The sequence below is a fragment of the Simochromis diagramma genome, unplaced genomic scaffold, assembly GCF_900408965.1.
Source record: "Simochromis diagramma unplaced genomic scaffold, fSimDia1.1 OVJJ01000305.1, whole genome shotgun sequence".
In the NCBI taxonomy this organism is placed as follows: Eukaryota; Metazoa; Chordata; class Actinopteri; order Cichliformes; family Cichlidae; genus Simochromis; species Simochromis diagramma.
The window spans coordinates 1,197,159-1,217,889 of NW_024387169.1; the positions used below are offsets into that span (position 1 = coordinate 1,197,159).

The following is a 20,731-nucleotide window of genomic DNA, read 5'->3' on the forward strand; positions in this document are numbered from 1 at the left end:
CTTTCGAGCCCTTTCTTTAACCTAAAGAATAAAAGGTGAATAGATGCATTAAAGCTTTGTGTGCACTTATTATGTTTAGCAAAATATGCTGTTGACTATTGCACTCCAGATTGCAGACCTATTAGATAGATTACTGCCATTGTGCGGTGGTCATGCTTTTGTGAGACCAGTGACCAGAGACTGACAGACTATCAGGACAATAGCCCTGACCTTGGCACTCTGTCAGTTGGAAGGAGAATCCCTCCAAGGGAAATGTCATTTTCCTCCAAGCTTAGTTGATTTTATTGGTGAGGATTTACACTGGGATTCCCCCTGCAGTCTATAAAGCATGGCTGTTTAAGGCAGACTGTGTTACTCCATTGACAGGCAGACTATACATTCAGCATTCATTTATAAAGATATGAGAGATGCTGTTGAACAAAAAGACTAAACATCTTCAGATGTCTAATATTAAACGCACAAAGAAAAAAATATTTTAAAAATAAGTCCTATAATTGGAGCCTCCTGAAAAAGCTTATAAATAAAGAAGCTTAAAAATATTTGTATGCTTTGAAAGAAATCAAAATCGCAAATGTTTTAGGTGCATTGGGGGGGTGGGGTGAAGGCAGAGAGGAAGGAGGAGGAGAGTAAGAGCCACTTTCTTATGTTAAGCAGGCGTGCGGCTGTCCTCTATTGTGTGGCGTGAGGACTCTTTTCTCTGGCCAATTTGAGCATGCTTCAGTGGCCAGCCTGGCTCTGGCCCCCCAACGCATTATACAGAGCCACAACAAAAGCTTGAGAATGCTGCCTGCTCTCTCAGAGTGCCCCCCTCATTGCTCTACTCTGCACTACGTTCCCCAGGCTCCCCTCCCACTCCTTCACACACACTCGCATACACAGAGGCAGGCGGGCCAGTCTACTCCGGGCCCCCGGCCGACGTGTCAGTCTAACGGAGCGCGACAGACGTCAGTCCTTAATTAATCACGTATACGCGGCAGGGGCTCAAAACATTATTTAACGACATGGAAAACATTCTAATAAGCTTGTCACACAGCCAAAGCGCAACAGAAACCCAGCCAGGAGGGCATATATAAATCTACAGTCCTTTATATACACACACACAGTAGCATGCAAAACATCTCTTACACACATTTTCCTCTTCACGTTTTTATTTAGAGGAACTTCATTCATAACCACTCAGCTTTGTGCAGAAGCAATGGAGCAATGCCAGACCTGAATACTAGGAAGGGTGTGGCTGAAGGAGGTGGAAGATGCCAAAACACAGTAACGTTCCTCCTCACCTTCTTTTTTTAATAAAACAAGGGTCACAATCATAAACCTATATAAACTGTGTCCTCACTCCTGCCAGGAAACCCTTGAACCTAACTCATCACTCCAAACACATGACTAGTACTGACACGAGTACAAAGATTGCAGCAAATACAACCAGTTGAATACGACAAAAATCACACATTAAAAAAAGTAAATGGCAAACTGACAAAAACAAACAGCCTTAATTGCTTTCCAGTTTTTAAGCAGGGCTGATGCACATTGATTTGACCAATGCGCCATCTACTGGAGGAAAGAGGAACAACCGGCAGCTTTTGTGCAGGAGCCTTACCGGGTCATCGCTCATGAAGCCCTTGTGCATGATGTGGTAAAGGTGCACCAGGAAATCACTGTTGGGGAGCACATCCTGGTGCCTGGTCATCATCTCACAGATCAGCTTGAAGGCCTGCAGTTTGCCAGCCTTGTACTCTGCAGGCAGCATGGTGGCCTAAAGAGGGGAGGAGTGCTATTATGAGGAGCTGGAGACACTTCTATTCTATTAAGCTGCAGCAGAGGCTTGAGAAGCTGATGCATTTTGTCCCCCACCCATTTAAAAAAAAAAAAAAAAAAAAAAAAAAAAAAATCCAACTCCAACCACTAAATTTTCCCTCATACAGACATAACACATATTGAGGCAACATTCTTCCTTTTATTGGTTTGCATAAACAGTTTGATTAGATAATACTAATATGTTCGTTGCCGCCAAGGCTAACCATTCGGCTGCATTGATTACTTTTTGCTGCTCCTGGAAATGTAATGATATTGCCTTCTGAGCATTATAAGATCCTCCCAGATTTTTTTCCCCCCCAAATAGCACCAATTGAGAAATTCACTCTAAATGCTTTAATTGTTACTTTTAATGACATGACAGTGGATCCGGCAATCAGACTATAAATTATTTTTAGGTTTTAGTATTTCATCCATAGCTTGTGTGCACACTAACATATAAAAAGTTTTTTGAACATCTGCTGTGTCTTTGCATTGTTCATACCCTGAAAAGCCAGGATGCAAGCATTCGAAGAGGTGGGATGAAGGCAGGTTGGGGCGGAGAAGACTGGTTGTCCACACTAATCCCAAGATTGTCCCGAATCTGTAAGCAAACATTTCACTTCATTGAATAACACATCATATCTAATGCTTGGTTCAAACTCTCTGCTTTGGGAAGTACAGAATACAATGTCTGATTTAAAATGTCATATTTATTTATAGAAATTTTATCTGTCTTTGACATAAAGAGGATTTAAAAGCATCACTTTGATGTAGGCTTTTTTTTTTATGCTCGTGTACACATAACATATGGAATTACTGGTTTATCATCAGCTGATTATGTCTTTATTGTACCTTGGCCAGCTTGTGCCACAGCTCATAGAGATAGGAGAAGACCTTGGCATGGATTTTGGGGCAGCGGATATTGTTGACATCTCCCAAGATACCCAAAATTCTCCTCCACAGGACGAAGGCTGAATCAGCATGCCAGCCAGTCAGAGTCCCACCAGCAATGATGCTGACATCATCAGCCAGAAACTCGCTGCTATCTGCATGGTCACATAGAAAGAGTAATGGGTGATGTGGGTTACAGAAATTATTATTTGGCAACACTTTGCCAGTACCAAGAAAGACTTCATTTTATTTAGCTGAATGGATTCAGTCAACAAATGCAGATCAACTTTATACAGTTATAATAAAATGAATTGATTTGACTCTCAATGCTAATGCGTCGTTAGAGCAGCTGTTGACCAAATCCTTAAGTTATCTGGTGCATTTTCCCCAAAGGCATTATGCAAGTGAATAAAACACTCAAATACTTTTGGGAAACAGGCAGAAACCACATGCATCATCCAAGTGAATTGTGGCAGGACAGTGCCACCTAGTGGGCAGCAGGAGAGCAATGAGAACCTGAGGGAGTAAAGGCTTGGAAAGACAGATGATAGTGTAGCTGATGTGAGGTGATTCAAATGACTTCTGAAAGTTTTTTCTGTTTCACTGTTTTTAAATTTAGTTGCAGAAAAAAAGACAAAAGATTGTTTCTTCTTGTATACAAGAAGAAACAAAAGAACAATTATTTTGTATTATGTGTGCAGAATAATGACAAAGCAACTACTTTAAGTAAGAGTAGCATCAAACCAAACAAAGAAAAAGAAAATAGAAAAATCTACAAGGGGAATTTAAGACAAAGAAGTGAAATGCAGATGAAGACTGTGGTCTACATGATGAGTAGCAGCTAGGGAGCAGTACCCAAGTGGTGTGGCATGTGTAAGACAGACTGATGCATGGTGTCGTCCAGGGGGCAATCCCGTGGGCACTCTGTGTGCACCAGCAGGGCTGGTGAAGCGGGGGGATTCTGGGGGTAGTGGTAGTGGTTTTGGTGGTTGTGGTGGTAGGACGGGGATGCGGAGTGGGTAGGGAGAGCACACTCAGGACCTAAAAACAACAAGTGGACATGGATCAAACTGGGTTTGAGGAACAGAGCAGAGGGGCAGTGATCACAATGTGGGAAACACAGAAGTTCACGTACAAGGGTGGGAAGGGCAGACAGGGGGACGACAATATCTGCATACACGAGGGGGGAGGGAGTAAATAAATAAAAAGCCTCAAAGCTGAAGGGATGTTGTGGTAATTCCCCCCCCCCTCACAGAAATTGACAGGTGACAAATTAAAGGAAAAACAAACCAGCTAATTCAAGCCCCTCCTCCATTTTTCCTGGTTAATGAAACATCTCTATCCTGATGGGAGTAGTCTCCTCCAACATGACAATGCTCTCACTGAATGAAAATTATGTGAACCACATCCTATCCACAGTCACCACTTCACTTCCTATCTGATTACACATGAGACAGTACCTATGAGTTTTTGCACCTGTGTGTTGCACAGCATCAGAAAACCAAATGAGGGAATATTTCCTGGAAAAAATGTGTTCTATCCCTCCAAGAGGCAAAAAGTAAAATGATGCTGTGGTGGTGGTTCTCCATACTACAACAGCGCATCTTTTTTCCACCCTTAAATTTGTCAAACATCTGTAGATACCTTAAACAAACCAGAGACCACAGGTTACTTTTCCTTTCATAACATTTCCACTTTTCAAACACCACAAACTCCGAGCAGATTTAAAATCTTAAATTGCTTGGGAGAAGTCATCTAGACAATATTAGGTTTTTCACCCTTCCTAAGATTGATCAATCTATCAATCAAGAGCAATGTTACAAAACCCAGTTTAAACTGCACAACTGCTGAAGTCTCCCAAATAATTTAATCACTGTGATGAATGGTCACAAAGGGCTTCCTTTATAATAATGAGGATATTAGCTCTGTTGCTAACTATTATATGTATCAAACCAGCTGCAGGCTGCAGACAGACATAAATCAAGTACTCTGACTGGATTTGTTAGCTCAAACAAACTGTAACAAGCACAGCTAAACAGAGACATTTAATAGAGACACTTGCATCAAGATTTAGGGGCATGCTGTGAGTTTCTACCTGCTAAAGCTTCATTATGGCTGAGCAGCAGACTCCCCTGGCTCTGAGGATCAACTGTTACGTCCATGTGTGCCGACTGCGTGGACTGATTATCGGCTTCCTCATCAAACGCCTGCCAGGTAACTTCAGCCTCATTGAGGTAGCCATTGGACGTCTCGCTACTAACACTCTCACCTAGGTAAGGTGAAAAGATTAAATTCATGAAAGAAAAAAAAAAGCAAAAGAAGCTTCAAATGGAGCCTACTAGCTCTGTAAGGAAAACTGTAATATCCAATGCAACAATTACATATTTATATGCTATAGTCTTAGAGTATGCTGATGAAAATTCACATTTTTAAAAAGCAATTTATGTTTAACATTAAAACTGAACAGTGATTATAACTTCTAACTTTTCTCTCTGAGCTTGGGCCTCGTGTAGTTTGTGTGTCCCTCAGTATTGCACTCTGTCTCAGCTGAGCTGCTGGTCCGTCGGATGAGGATCTACAACAAAGACAAACATTTAAACAGATGAACCAAGCGTTGATCAATCTTATTTTAAGCTAACACGATGGTTGAGAATGAATGTTCTCACCACAGGTGGTTCACTGCTCTCAGTCCTGCCCTCAGACATCCTGCTATCAGAACCACAGGAAGTAGGAGAGTACTCTCTCTGCTGGACTGAAAGGCAACAAACAGTTCTGATTTGGTCTCTACCAAAAACTGGAACATGTTCAGTTAATCCCTGTAGCCCTGATCTTAATTATAAAAAAATAAATAAATGAATATGTTTAAAGCAGGTCATCTGACCAATCAGAGCAATCAGAGCACACAGGCATATGTCAGGAGGGTGACCAAGAACCCGATTATCACTCTGATCGAGCGCCAGAGCGTCCAGTTACGCTGGAGAGAGGAGAACCTTCTAAAAGAACCATTTCGGCAGCACTTCAGGCCTGAATGGTAGAGTAGCCAGATGGAAGATGCTTCTCAGGTAAAAAGCACATGACAGCCCACCTGGAGTTTGCCAAAAGGTCTCTCATCTGATTAGAGCACTTTGCTCTCACACAGGCCTACTTGTTGTTCCTACAGTATTTAAAAGTAGAATGGGAGGCAGAGCCTTCAGTTTTCAGGCCCCTCTTCTGTGGAACCAGCTTCCAGTTTGGATTCAGGAGACAGACACTATCTCTACTTTTAAGATTAGGCTTAAAAGTTTCCCTTTTGACAAAGCACATAATTAGGGCTGGATCAGGAACTGGACCCTGAACCCTCCCTTAGTTATGCTGCAATAGGTGTAGGCTGCTGGGGGATTCCCACGATGCAGTGAGCGTTTCTTCCTCAGTCACTTTTTTCACTCACTATGTGTTTGTACACCTCTCTGCACTTATTTGTTAGTACTAATCTCTGGCTCTCTTCCACAGCATGTCTTTGTCCTGCCATCCTCCCCTCAGCAGACTGTCCTCTGTCCTCCCCACTATCGCCAACACGCTTGCTCATAGAGGACATGTGATTTTTTTTCCCCCTTGTTATTATTGTGGGGTCTTTATCTTAAAATATAAAGCACCTTACAGTAACCATTGTTGCTGGGACACCGTCCCTACAGTAAAGCATGGTGGTGGCAGCATCAAGTTGTTGGGATGCATTTCAGCATAAATGCAGCAATCTACAGAGACATGCTTGATGATAACTTGCTCCTGAGTGCTCTGAACCTCAGACTGGGCTGAAGGTTCATCTTCCAACAGGACAAGAAACGTAAGCACACAGCCAAAGGAGTGGCTTTGAGACTCTCTGAATGCCCCGAGTGCCTCAGCCAGAGTCCAGACTTGAAACTGACTGAACAACTATGGAGAGACCTGAAAATGGCTGTGCACCAAAGCTCCTGATTCAGACCAAGCTTGACAGTTTCTGCAAAGGATGTGAGAAACTGCCCCTCCCCCTACAAAAAAATAGGTGCGCCAACCTTGAAGCATCATACTCAAAAAGACTTGAGGCTGCAATTGCTGCCAAATTATTAAGCAAGAGCTGTGAATACTTTAATTTTTTAAATAAATTTGCCATAATTTCAAGCAACTTTTTCACTTCACTAGTGTGTGCAGAATTTTATTGTGATAAATGAATTGAATCTATTTGGAATAGGGCGTTAACGTGGCAGCTTTATTCCAGCCGTGGGAATGCTGTGAATACTCTGTGGATGTACAACATCTCTGAAATAATTAGCAGACACCTGTTTCTGTGCAATGCAGCTTCTAACCCAAGCTGACTAGCACTGGCTCATAACTCCACCGTCTCATCACTTAAACAATGATAACATCAAAGATCTCTGACATACAAGTTTAAGGTCTGTTTAACTATTCATGCTTAAAAATCAAACATATCAGGCTTAGCTGCTAAAATGAAAAATTCCAGTTGACTGTAATGTAAATAATAAAAAGTGTTCACACTATATAAGTCCACTCTCACATTATCTAGTTGAAAAGAAGAATAATGAATTTTACCTTTCTTTAATTTGCTTACAGAGCTGTTTTTTCTAAATGGTTGTTTTTGTACATGTATGTGCAAATATATGATGTTCAAACTCATTTGCAAACTCGAGCTGCACGATTATATCAGCCGTTTCTGCTCCAAGCTTATAAAGTGTAAAGAAGTCAGTAACGTCCTGTTTATGAAAATCAGACTAAACAGAAAAATTCAATTTGGTGTTTGGCCTGTTTTTCCATATCCTTTTTATCACGAGGTTAAAATTTTAACTGTGAAAAACAAGCTGTTATTTGCTTTTTTTGTATTGCTTTGAAAAACCAAATAAGATTAATACCGTAATATTGCACTGGATAGTGATGTAATAGACAACTGAAGTGACAGATTACTTCTCTTTTATAAAGAAACTGCAGGGTTAATTTGTATCACAGCTGAACACACAAACTGAATAAAAGAGGAGTAATTCCACTGAAAATAGTTGAATAGGCCTATAAAAGGAAATTGTCCAGTGAGCAAGAGTTCTCAGTAAGTGCCAAACTGCTTTAAGTGGATAGGAAGGCAACAATAATTCAAATAACCTCTAATTACAACCAGGGTGTGCAGAAGAGCATCTCTGAATGCCAATAACTGAAACTTTGAAGGAGATGAGCTACAGCGGCAGGAAACTGAGGCTACACCTTGAACAGTCTCAGCAAAATTGGACAGCAGATGATTGGAAAAACATCTGGTACTTGTAGGGTGTACCTAATACAGTATTCAGTGAGTGTATACAGAAGATTAAAAAGTGCTTTGTGCTTGTATATACCTGGTAAGGTCTCAGACAGCTGTTGGGTGATGTCTGAGGTGCTGCTGCTACGCGGCAGAGGACTGTCTCTGCCTCCCAGCTCCTCCTCTCCCCCACACTCTGACAGCTGACACTCCTCCACATCTGACAGTCGGGAAGACAAAGACATGGTCAGGCAGAGGTGCAATACGGATCAAATATCATGGAAACACACTGGAATATGACTTGCAGACACTGTACAGACAAAGATTTCACACATATGAAACATGGTGAGGAAAAACAGGGCATGCAAACATGCAACGGTGATACATACACTTGTTAAGAACAGCACAAGGCACCGGGGCAATCTTGAGAAATGCATTAGTCAGATCATCCAACAACATGGATTAAATAAAAAGTTCAGAGTGCTATACGAGAGACTGTGACTGAATATGAATGGGAAAGGCTGGGCGAAGGTCACGCAACATGCAAACACATGCAGCTCTCACAATACTTTACCTGAGAGTCTGTGAGAGCAAGCAGAGTTACCAGAAGAGATACCAGGCAAGAAAGAGCTCACAGTGTGGAGCAGCATAGGAACACTTTTAGTAGTGGGCAAAGCCTCGTATAGATGAACACAGTTGCTGATGGACTGGCTTCGCTTAGCTTCCATCAGGGAAGGAGAAAGAAGAGGAAAAAGAAGAGAGACAGTGGGAAGAGAAAAAAGGTAAAGGAAAGAAGCAAATATTCAATGATAGTAAAGTACAAAATGCTGCAAAGAAGCTTCTGCTAATAAATTCAATTCTGATCGTGAAAATGGAGCAATTGAAGACCAGCAGCACCAGAGTTTGATCCAAATATAGTCGCATGTGAGTCACAGGTTAAAATAAAACGGCTTTAAGAGAGAAAATATTTTAAAACCAGTCAAAAAAATAAATAAAAATAAAGGGACACTGTCACAAAAGTGAGATTTAAAGATTTTATACAGAAAAAATATAGAAAATCATAACACAAATCAGCACAGCAATACCACAAAATCTACCAAATAGAAATCACGAGGGAAAGAAATCAAAACGCCTGGAAGACAATAAAATAAAAAAACTGGTAATACACATTTCTCAGATAATGAAGAAACACTGATTCTGCACTATGTCAATTTTAGATTTTATTTTACTGTGAAAATCTCTGGTTTTAAATGTGCAACAGAAGTAAAGAAACTATATAGAAAATGAGCACGAATGCTAAAGTTTTCCTCCAAAAAGCAAAAACAAAGATCAGCGAAGTCTTGGTTCTGAATTTAGTGAACTGATTATTATTATTATTATTATTATTTAAAAGCCGCGTGACCCTTTTAAGATCATGAGGAGGCTTTTTAATTTATTCCTAAATAATAATGACATACAGCTGACATTCATTTTAAATTAAAAGATACATTTTCTGACATGTAGTAACATATTTGTAAATGGCAATACTTGACTTCCAGTGTGGAGTATCTGTAGTATTTTCAAACTGATTTTTTGCTCCTTATCAGCTGAAACACATATCAGTCTATAGACTAGTACTCTCCCCTAAATCCATGCAGATTCAAATGATGATGATAAAAATTTGTGTAGTTAAAATTTTCATTGAGACACACACACACACACACACACACACACACACACACACACACACACACTCTCTCTCTCTCTTTCAAGGGCAACCTAAGAAAGAGAGCAACAGAACTTATCCATCACACATATACAGTACAAGGCAGGATGGCTGCTGTGTATCCAGGTGTTACAGGGTGAGAGTCGGAGTACACCCTGGGCAGGTCGCCAGTATTGCAGGGCTACACACACTATGCAGTAAAAAATGAAAAATTAATAAAAATAATTACCCGTGTACACGCTAAGCAGAAAACATTTGATCTCACTCTCTGCATTATTCTATAAGACCTGATAACCATCTCATCTCTGGCAGACTGAGAGCCGGTTCAACTGGGTCCTTGAAGCTGTAGAAGCTTAATGAGTACTGTAATGAATTTTTGAGCCCCTTCCTTCGTTATCAAGACATGATCTCAGAACAATATTAGTTTGCATTTGCATGCTTAAGTGCAACCAAGTTTTGACAGTTGTCAATGCTGAGGCATTGCCATTGTGCCTGGATAGCACTTCAGGTTTAATCTCAAAGCGAGCAGAGAAAGAGGACAGTTCTATTCTCTGCTTTCAGCACACTTTAATTATGCCTTTCAGTGAGAGAGATACATCGTCTCCTCCAGCCCACCACTGCATCCCATTTATGCATATTAATGAGCATTAATTACACTCTTAATGAAACTATCAAAAACTGCCATGCAATTGATGTGTGGGCCTTCTCTTGAGGAGTAGGGAGGAGGGCTGCTCGGCCTTTGAAGATCAATGTGGGAGAAATCCAATTAGGCCAAAGAAAGGGAAGGGAATTTCAAGCAGTAGTGTTTCATGTCCATCTTTGCTTGCACGCAGATACAAATAAACAGACCAGCATAATAGGTGGATAAACATGTGCATGGGACGCATAATAGATCGAGAACACGCGCGCATGCACACGCACACACACGCACACACACGCACACACACCACAACCTTAAAAGTGACCTTACTTGAACCTTTAAATGTGTGCGATTTATATTACGGGCTCTTGCTTTTCGCCTCCATAGGGAAGACACGTCTCCATAATGAGACTGTGTAGACAAACAAATTTAGGCCCCCACAACACGAGTAATACCTACACCACACACACACACACGCCCCTTCTAAGATGTCATCCAGGCACAATTACGTCTGCTCCTCGCTCAATGAGCTCGTCATTTCAGAACATTGGCGGTAATTGGTGAGGCGGAAGGCCAGGGAACAAAAAGGGATCATCTCTGTGTTTTATCCCCCACATTAAGATTCTGTCTAGACAAAATTAAGAGGAGCAAGCCAGACACTGTAGCTTCTTACTACTCCACTGCTCAACTTATAATTAGCCTGCCACTTTCTCATCAGATATGGGGTGTTTGCAGAGTCCAAAGCTGGCCTCTGACATGCTGTCAGGGGGACTGTGCTGTATGCCTACAATCCAGTTGACATGGAAACATGTTGACACTGGGTAGTGACATGTGAGGGAAACAATAGGTGCCATCTGCTGGCCTCTTTGTCTTTGGTGTCAGGGCTTTCAGAGACACCTGGGCCAGTGTACACACGGACCTGTCTGAAGACTTTCACACACAATAATACTGTCTGATAAACCCTGCGGTCTAAAGTTGTGCTTCAAAGGGTTATCAGTATGGTGTTAGAGACTCACACAAAAGCTGAAGATAATACTCTGTGCGTATGGAACAATGCTTTAAAAAAAAACAATAACAACACATTTAAAACACAGCTTTGTTTCCTGCTTCTAACGCATCAGCCTAAATGCATCTAAAAAAAAATGCAATCATAACAAGATAATCCGAGTCATTCTCTTCACCTGTCAGTGCCTTTAATGCTAATGTTTTATATAAAGCCAAGTATTCAATTCATTTTATGTCTGCTTTAAATGTATATGGCTCATACGAGCCACAGCTTACTTACCAGAGGCCTTCTGTCGGACATTGTTCCGGGCCTTCTCCACACCCGGTGCTCCTGAAGTAGTGGCTGAGCGAGTCCTCATGGGCTCCTGTACTGGTGGCCCGCCCTGTTCCCCATGATTCCTCCAGCTCAGGGAGAATGAGCGTGCAACTGCTGCTGCCTTCTGAGAGTCCTGGATCACTCCTGACATACGAGGAACAAAACTTAGTGAGTGGTGAAGTGTTCAAGGGCATTTTGTAATGAACAAAACTAAACATTTAGATTCACCTAGAGCTGAAAAAACAAGAATGAAAATTAAATGGGCCAACCCTTTTTATTTGACTTTAAACAACACAGAGTAGCTGGCAGAATTATCGTTTTAACCTTACATAGGTCACTTTTAAGCATGACACCTTTAAAACAGGTCAAACACGTGTACTGAATCGTACTGGTCAGAGTTAGTCAAGCACACAAAGAAAAACAAAAGACAAAAAATAAACAGTGTCATCCTTCCAATCAAATTAAAGCCACTCTAATCTCCTCATCTTTTCCCATTTTGTCCTCTCACCACGTCCTCTCTGCTTCTTCTCCTTCTGTTCACTGAGTTTGTCCAGAGGCAGGTTGGCCATGTCCAGGCCATAAACGGAGCGTGCCAGCACAGCCGTAAGCGAGTCCATGATGCTGGCCCATTCTGTCACCAGCTCCTCCCAGCAGGTAAGAGAGGACAGCACTGCCAGCAGCTCATCCCAAAGCTCCCGGGAGATAAATACGCACAGGTTGGCTCGTACCCACGCCACAATGATGGTCTGGATGCAGGAGGAGAAAAGACATGATGAATTAGCACCAAGTTACACATACAGTGAGACACAAACACGCTAAATATAGAGCAGGCTTGATAGCACGTGTACAAATAAAGACAAATCGCACTGTATTCAGAGCCAAAGAACAGAGGTGATGACAGATCCATCTCTATCACTGCCTGTTTATCAGAGAGCGTGTAACAAACTAAATGCAACCATACCCTAAAAAGCAAAGATGCTAAACTTTCAGCAAAGCTGTCTTTTCTTTGGTTGTCCTGTGGCCTCTTCATCACAGCCTCTGTGATTCTCAGTAGTACCTGCAACATCTGCTCCCTGCAGAACATGGACAGTAAATAAATTACAATAATGTCAATTGAATTCGATTTAAAAAAAAAAAAAAAAAAAGGGATAAAAATCACAAAAACCTTTTTAAAAAAATAAAAATAAATAAATAAATAAATAAATTTGCACATCTAAACATACTACTAACCACGTCTGTGTATTCATGGAGTGCTCCATGATCATATGCCGATAGATGCTAAGAACACCCTTGCACACCTCAACCTGATTTTCCAGGAGTTTTGGTACATCCTGGCATGGCTCCAACAGAAACACGTTGGATGAACTGGTCAGAAACACCTGCACGAACGTAAATGTGTGCAAACATAAAGTAATTAAGACAACAACAATACTGGAAAAACACTGACTCCAACCATCAGAGGTTATGAACACAGATATACCTGTAGTGTTGGCTGGATGCCGGCTTTGATGTTCCTGTTCTCCTCCTCGGTGATGAAGCCCTGATTGATGGCACTGCTGAACGAGTAGGTCCTACCCCAGCTGGACGACCGCTTGTGACTGTGACTCTCCATCATCTGGTAGAAGACAAGGCCGGCCAGTCAAATTCACAGTAGACGTAAACTAATTTATTAAGACCGGTGCTGTAGTCTTTATAGAAAATACCTTTTTTGTTAATAAAATACATCCACTCTGGTCATAATTATTATTTTTACCTCAGCTGTTCTGTGTTTTGATCTTCTTCAATATCAGAGTAGCTGCTAGAAAGCCTATAGTGCTAAATCACAAATCATTTATTTTTATTTTATTATAAATTCTGATTCATCATCATCATCCTGTAACAACTGTAGCGTATGTAGCTCTGTGTGTTTCTTCTCCAAACTTCTACACGACTGGTTCAATCTTGATTAAACTTGGTCTATAAACTAAGTAGGGTAACATGATTGGTAACATCTATATGATGATTGATTAAAATATTTAACTCAAATAAGTAAAAGCACTATCCCAAGGACTGTTTCTTTTTTCTATGTATTTGTATACACAAACTGCATGACTAAGGCCAGTTAATCAACGTAAGCTGGTTTTATGCACATAAATGCATCGTATCATTTGCATGTTACAGGTTCGTTTTAATGGTCAAAAGGGTTTTAGTGTTTATTTCTCAGTCTGGTGCACCTTTATCATTCTACACCATTAACTGGGGCTCACAATAGGCTGCAGAGACAGGACACTATTTCTGGACGTTTGCATGATCGATACAGGCTGCAGGTAGTTTCTGTGAATAAAAAATAAAGCTGCTAATTGCTTTGAAGTAAAAATATGCACTTTAAATGTTGTTGTAATTAAGTTATTGAGGCATATGATTTATAGGTAGATCAATGTTTACAAATAACAGAAAAGATATGTCTAACAATGAAAGTGAATAACTAATAATATTTTTATTGCATTTCTGATTATTCCACAATTGTTAGTAATTAAATGTTTTTTTCTGTAAGATTCTCAACTCAAATTGTACCAAGTCTGATACAGGCCTGCAAAAACTACCTGTAAGATGGGTTTTTGAAAGCATGGGGAAAAAACACAAGGGCATAACTCTGATTTTTATACAACTTAGTCGTTATATATGTGACAGGTTAATGCAAACTTATTCATCTTTCTGTATTACTTACTTGCACGTGCATGTTATTTGTCTCGGTGCTGATAATCTGTTCGGAGCATTCGTCCACTTCATCTTCCCGAGCAGTTCTGTCGGGCTCTGCCATGAAAGAGGGTTTCTCCTGCAGGAGCCACTTCCTGTACACTTTGATGACCTTCCTGGTTGCAGAAGCCTCACAGGATGGCAACAAGAAAGCCTTTGCAAAACAAATTAACAAGAAAGAAAGAAAGAAAGAAACCATGGCTCATTAGGATTAAAGTTAGTTTTAAATGTGAATCTGTAATTTAATGAAAAGGCCAGCAGAGGGCGACACAGTCCGTGTTACTTGTTAGAGGCATCTTCCAACAGAACAAAATAGAAAATACTGGCAAAGGTTGCAACAGAAGACAGAAATGCTCCACCTGGTGGAAGATCTCGTTGACGAAGTTCACATTGTCCCGGGTGGAGAGCAGAATGGACTGCACCATGTCATAAACATGGCGGTGCTCCTCCTCAACGCTACACAAACTGGAATCGCTGGCTCGTCGATCTGACAGGGTGCTACTGTTGGAGTGGCTCTTCTCAGGCTCCCCCGCTGGTCCGTTTGCGTCCCCATCTGATGTCTTATCCTTCTCCTGGCTGCTACTGCCTGCAGTGACAGTCTGGAAAACACAGCCAGGAACGAGAGTCCTTCAGTATGCAGTAGGGGGTACCTCCTCACACGGACCACTACAGTCTCCTTCAGCACAGATTACTTGGCTGTTAGTTGTATTTTATAGCATTTTTAAAGGGAAATGAAACACTGTAGTATGTATGCAGCATTTGTCTGTGGATAAATCACATAAAAATCCATTTATTTTCTCCATGACTGATTTAACTTGAAAGTGACAGAACTGTTGCAGTCTGAAATAAAACCTCCATGACTCCTGATCGTCGTCATCACGATTTTATTTCAGCTATAATCTTAGTTTGAATGCTGTATTACTTGTGAAGCTGTTTATCAACTATGTGCTTTATATAGAGGTAAAATAACATCTAGGAATGAATAAATGCATGAATACTTGTTCAGAAACATAAACCCCAGATGTCTTTATTCTACTGCTAAAGATGGTGTGCTACAAAAACATCTGAAGGATAAAGAAGATCTTGGAATAACAGAATGGAGAAAGAAGAATCCAACACAGGGTACTGTGTGTTCACCTGGATGAGTTTGGGAATGACCTCGGTGCCGTTCTTTGCGCTCTGCGCTGAAGCAGCACTGCTGATGTACTTCTTCTCCAGGAAGAAAGTGACAAGCCAGGTGATGAAGGCCACACGAGGTGCTAGGTACTGATCCCTTGTGCAGAAGGTGCTCTCATTGTTCCGTGTCACTGGCACATACAAGGGTTTTGGTCTGTGGTGGGGGAGGTCTGATGGAGTAACACAGTGGATGAAGAGTTGAGGGCAGAGGGGCGGTTAAAAATGGAAAACAGTGGGAGAAAAAGACAAAGATAATAAAGATTAAATGAGTGGCTGTGGTGAAGTCAGAGTTTTTCCCACGAAATCAAATTGTTCATTTAAATGATGAAACAGGATATGATTTCATCATTTCCTGTATTTCATGAAACTGCTGCTCACGAGTAAAGCCGTCACTGTTTTTATTAAGGAAACTATTTTCTGCACACTTATCTTATTTTCTGTGTTACGGGAAAATAATAAGTAAAGAAAGAGTAGCTGATGTACACTGTGTGTAACTTGAGAGAATACTCCTTTTGTAAATAAACATACTAATAAACATACAAACCGGATTCCAAAAAAGTTGGGACACTAAACAAATTGTGAATAAAAACTGAATGCAATGATGTGGAGATGGCAAATGTCAATATTTTATTCAGAATAGAACATAAATCACGGAACAAAAGTTTAAACTGAGAAAATTTATCATTTTAAGAGAAAAATATGGTGATTCAAAAGGTCATGGTGTCAACAAATCCCAAAAAAGTTGGGACAAGGCCATTTTCACCACTGTGTGGCATCTCCCCTTCTTCTTACAACACTCAACAGACATCTGGGGACCGAGGAGACCAGTTTCTCAAGTTTAGAAATAGGAATGCTCTCCCATTCTTGTCTAATACAGGCCTCTAACTGTATTATCGTCTTGGGCCTTCTTTGTCGCACCTTCCTCTTTATGATGAGGAATGAGAATGTGATCTGGCATTATCTTGTTGAAAAATCAAGGGTCTTCCCTGGAAGAGATGACGTCTGGATGGGAGCATATGTTGTTCTAGAACCTGAATGTATTTTTCTGCATTGATGGTGCCTTTCCAGACATGCAAGCTGCCCATGCAACCCCATACCATCAGAGATGCAGGCTTCTGAACTGAGCATTGATAACAACTTGGGTTGTCCTTGTCCTCTTTGGTCCAGATGACATGGCGTCCCACATTTCCAAAAAGAACTTTGAATCGTGACTCGTCTGACCACAGAACAGTCTTCCATTTTGCCACACTCCATTTTAAATGATCCCTGGCCCAGTGACAACACCTGAGCTTGTGGATCTTGCTTAGAAATGGCTTCTTCTTTGCACTGTAGAGTTTCAGCTGGCAACGGCGGACGGCACGGTGGATTGTGTTCACTGACAATGGTTTCTGGAAGTATTCCTGAGCCCATTCTGTGATTTCCTTTACAGTAGCATTCCTGTTTGTGGTGCAGTGTCGTTTAAGGGCCCGGAGATCACGGGCATCCAGTAAGGGTTTACGCCCTTGACCCTTACGCACAGAGATTGTCCCAGATTCTCTGAATCTTCGGATGATGTTATGCACAGTTGATGATGATAACTGCAAAGTCTTTGCGCAACATTGTGGGAATTGGTGATCCTCTACCCATCTTGGCTTCTGAGAGACACTGCCACTCTGAGAAGCTCTTTTTATACCCAATAGTGTTGCCAATTAACCTAATTAGTGTTAATTGGTCTTCCAGCTCTTCGTTATGCTCAAATTTACTTTTTCCAGCCTCTTATTGCTACTTGTCCCAACTTTTTTGGGATTTGTTGACACCGTGAAATTTTGAATCAACATCTTTTTCCTTTCAAATGATACATTTTCTCAGATTGAACTTTTGATCTGTCATCTACGTTCTATTCTGAATAAAATATTGACATTTGCCATCTCCACATCATTGCATTCAGTTTTTATTCACAATTTGTTTGGTGTCCCAACTTTTTTGGAATCCGGTTTGTTATATATACATAGTTTGGGTTTGTGGGCTTACCTAATAAAGGCTTGTAGAGGTTTGTGAGCTTGGTGAAGGAGGGAAATAAGTGTGGAAGGTAGTACTTCTTGAACAGGGTGAAGAGAAACCTGAAGCCTGTGTCCTGGTTCTCTTTGTTCTTCCATTCTAAACTGGATGCCTGGCAGACAGACAGCACAATAAGGCAGACAAGGTCAGGCTACAGAGAGAGGAGATGCTTCCAACATCACAGCGACAGTATATTGTTTGCAACACAATAGCATGAAGGTTCCTCTAAGATTAAAAAAAAAAAAAAAAGTACATAGACATAAACTGTTTGATTTGAGGCCAAATATGATGAAAAACTTTAGACTTAACAACTGAATTTACTTTTTATCTTACAGTGGCACAATACATGGAGGAGACCCAATCATGAAAACAAATGAAAGATGAAGCCAGAACAGAGTATGTTCACATTTGTTGAGCACTTCCATGACACGGCTGTCTATTAAAGACAGAAAAAGCATTTGCATATAAAAGGCATTTAATTTAAGTATGCAAGTGCATTTGCGCAAATTTTATAACACAACTTAATCTAGTCACTGAAAATGTTTGTGTCTGAGGAACTAACTGTACAGAACATGAGGAATTAATAGTTTAGCTGCTGACTTCATAAAATGTGCTGGGTTAAAGTTGATATTTTGATGATGAAAGAAATACTCAACTAAAATACTTAATCTAAAAGTATTAGAAGGAACCCCAACAACAAGTGGGGTAAAGCAGCCATCAAGCACATCCAAGAATGTCCTGCAGGCAGGGTTAGTTATGATAACATTACTATTCTTGCTGCTGTCAGACAAAGTGAGTTATTACCTGGATGACCATGTACTTAAGCAGTATTTCTAGGATATAACAGGTCAGGTCATCTGCAGCTTTTTCACCTGCCACAGCTGGAACCAGTGGGGTGATCTCCTCAGGCACCACCTTGGCTGCTCAAATCAACAGAAAGAAAGGACCCGAGTTAATGACAGAAAATAAACCTACCCAGTATTATAACTGGGTACTTTACATAATTTCAGTGGCAATCCTCAGCATGTACAAATGTAATAAAATCTATGGTCATTTAAATGTGAATACATAATGTGTAATGTGCTCGTCTTTTCTCACCATCTGGGGGGTTGGAGAAAGGGTTGTAAATGATTGTGTCGAGGGTGCACGGCCCTCTGGAGGAGGGCACAGCGGGGAATCCTGGCACCAGACAGGCAAAGATGAGGAACTGCTCCTCTGCACAGTGGTCCCTTAGGGCCTGCAGCCACAGCAGGAAGAGACGGATCCCCTCACAGCGAATCTAGACAGGGGGAGAAAAGGTCATTTTTATGCATATTCAAAAGGAGGCTAATTTTAACAATCCATTCAACTAAAAAAATATGTTCAGTCCATCTTTGTGTGCCAAGATTTTAAAAGCTCAAATTGGGCACTTACTTTGAATGAATTTCCAGTGTGCAGAAGCTTTTTGAGAATAGAACCTGGAGGATAGAAAACGTGACAACGGTCAAAAACCGCTATTCAAATTTTCTTCTGCACAGCAAGGAAAGAGAAACCGCACAAAGCTGTCATCTCAACTCAGAAGAATTGACCTTGATGGGTGGTCTTGACAAACTAGTGGGTAGAGTGGCAAGGCTTCATATTTTCCTGATGAAAATTAACACGAGTTGGCAGCGACACACATTTATGAAGCCAATCTGGTTCCACTGTAATCAAATGAGACATCGCTCTGATTGCTAAATATCTCGGGAGGAAGAGCTCTGCATGTCTGTGCGTGTGTGATTTAGGACATGCTCTTGACAGGCAGCAGTCTCTTTTGAGGACGTTGCGGGCTGGAAAACACTTTGACTGGTCCTAATATTGATTTTAAGGTGATGATTAAGATTAAGAATCGGGTTTTGTTAGTGTAAAAGCCAAACCGCTGAACAGGTGTCTTAAAGTCCTGATCAACAGGCCCTTACTTTTGTCTGGTCCTCTCATCAGAATACTGAACACGGAAGCACAGAGCAGTCCTTTCATGGGTTGTGGGCTGTGCACATTTCCTTCAGCATCTTAAAAGGTACGAGTGAAGTACCTGTGACCCTGCATCTCCAAACTAAAAGGCCAAAACCACCAAGTCATTAATGTAATTCTTGAGCTACTCTACTCACCACAAAGAATATGTCACAAGGTGCTGTATTTCCATTAGTAACGGTTCTGGATACAGCACGCTAAAAATTATGTGAAAGAAAAAGTTAACCAGGCTGAAGTACACATATAACAGCACTGGATCTTGACCAGTGACACCTGAACTGATGTGTGGAAAAGAAAATTCTATGCGAGTGCAAGAAAGGCTAAGAGGAAGCTTTAAACCTGCGCGGATTTGTGGTCCAGATGGACAAAAATGGTGAATATGTCTGGGACATCCACCCAAAGATAAGTGTTGATATTTAAAATTACAAGCCTGGGGAGGGGGAAGGCAAATCTGCAACAGTGATCTCAACCTGGACTGTTTAGCTGCCAACGGCTGACGAAAAACAGTTATAATTGGGGTTATCGCTTCTTGCAAGGGTTTTCCTTTTTTGTGCAGGACTGAAATCATGCATAATTCAATTACTTATTTGCATTTCAAATGAAGTGTTAATTTGCATTTCCCATTTACATCCCCTTCTCAGACTAATTATTTCCTCCTCATTATTAAAGGTTAAGGCTTGGTCCTGGTGATATTTTTTTGTCCTTACGTGTAAAGAAATACAAAGCGTACACCTACCTGTCAGGTGTTACAAAGAAAACTGTTAGAATTCAAGCAAGTGCAAAATGTTTGATAAAGTGGAAAAACGTTACGTGCATACCTATACTGTGAAACTGCCATCTGTTGTAGATCTTCTCAGGCAGATTCTGCAGGATTTTCTGATGAAAAACAGGACATGTCATGATTAGCTTTAGAGGAGTGATTAGAGTGGTAGAGAACAGTACCTGCGTCAGCTGTGACAAACAATTCTGGTAGCTAGCTGATGAATGACAAATTGGGAAAAACACCCATTTATTCCAGTTATGTTTTCTGGATTTCTAAAACAAATAATTCTTTGCTGAATTTCCAAGTCAACCCATTTTTGACCAAAACACACATATACATACATATATACACAACAATGCAACAATACTCGTATCGATATTGAACCGCTCGATACAGTGCTTTCAGTTCGGTATGCATATGTATCG

General features: G+C 40.9%; 1 protein-coding gene across 5 annotated transcripts in view; it reads right to left on the reverse strand.

Moving 5' to 3' along the window:
* The window catches only part of ralgapa2 (Ral GTPase activating protein catalytic subunit alpha 2), a 98,909-nt gene that overhangs the window by 49,566 nt on the left and 28,612 nt on the right, over nucleotides 1-20,731 (reverse strand). For 3 of the 5 annotated variants that reach the window (XM_040048966.1, XM_040048967.1, XM_040048970.1), the window contains exons 4-25: nucleotides 20,362-20,419; nucleotides 18,968-19,011; nucleotides 18,653-18,833; nucleotides 18,359-18,474; nucleotides 17,528-17,666; nucleotides 15,479-15,687; nucleotides 14,701-14,940; nucleotides 14,313-14,495; nucleotides 13,086-13,220; nucleotides 12,836-12,984; nucleotides 12,567-12,678; nucleotides 12,114-12,351; nucleotides 11,570-11,749; nucleotides 8,514-8,660; nucleotides 8,037-8,159; nucleotides 5,355-5,440; nucleotides 5,173-5,263; nucleotides 4,784-4,957; nucleotides 3,544-3,729; nucleotides 2,650-2,843; nucleotides 2,300-2,398; nucleotides 1,601-1,756 (exon numbers count right to left, since the gene is read on the reverse strand). In XM_040048966.1, the coding sequence (XP_039904900.1) occupies nucleotides 1,601-1,756; nucleotides 2,300-2,398; nucleotides 2,650-2,843; nucleotides 3,544-3,729; nucleotides 4,784-4,957; nucleotides 5,173-5,263; nucleotides 5,355-5,440; nucleotides 8,037-8,159; nucleotides 8,514-8,660; nucleotides 11,570-11,749; nucleotides 12,114-12,351; nucleotides 12,567-12,678; nucleotides 12,836-12,984; nucleotides 13,086-13,220; nucleotides 14,313-14,495; nucleotides 14,701-14,940; nucleotides 15,479-15,687; nucleotides 17,528-17,666; nucleotides 18,359-18,474; nucleotides 18,653-18,833; nucleotides 18,968-19,011; nucleotides 20,362-20,419 (3,240 nt within the window). The remainder of the gene's footprint in view (nucleotides 1-1,600; nucleotides 1,757-2,299; nucleotides 2,399-2,649; nucleotides 2,844-3,543; nucleotides 3,730-4,783; nucleotides 4,958-5,172; nucleotides 5,264-5,354; nucleotides 5,441-8,036; nucleotides 8,160-8,513; nucleotides 8,661-11,569; nucleotides 11,750-12,113; nucleotides 12,352-12,566; nucleotides 12,679-12,835; nucleotides 12,985-13,085; nucleotides 13,221-14,312; nucleotides 14,496-14,700; nucleotides 14,941-15,478; nucleotides 15,688-17,527; nucleotides 17,667-18,358; nucleotides 18,475-18,652; nucleotides 18,834-18,967; nucleotides 19,012-20,361; nucleotides 20,420-20,731) is intronic. The other 2 variants (XM_040048969.1, XM_040048968.1) reach the window with 2 other exon arrangements.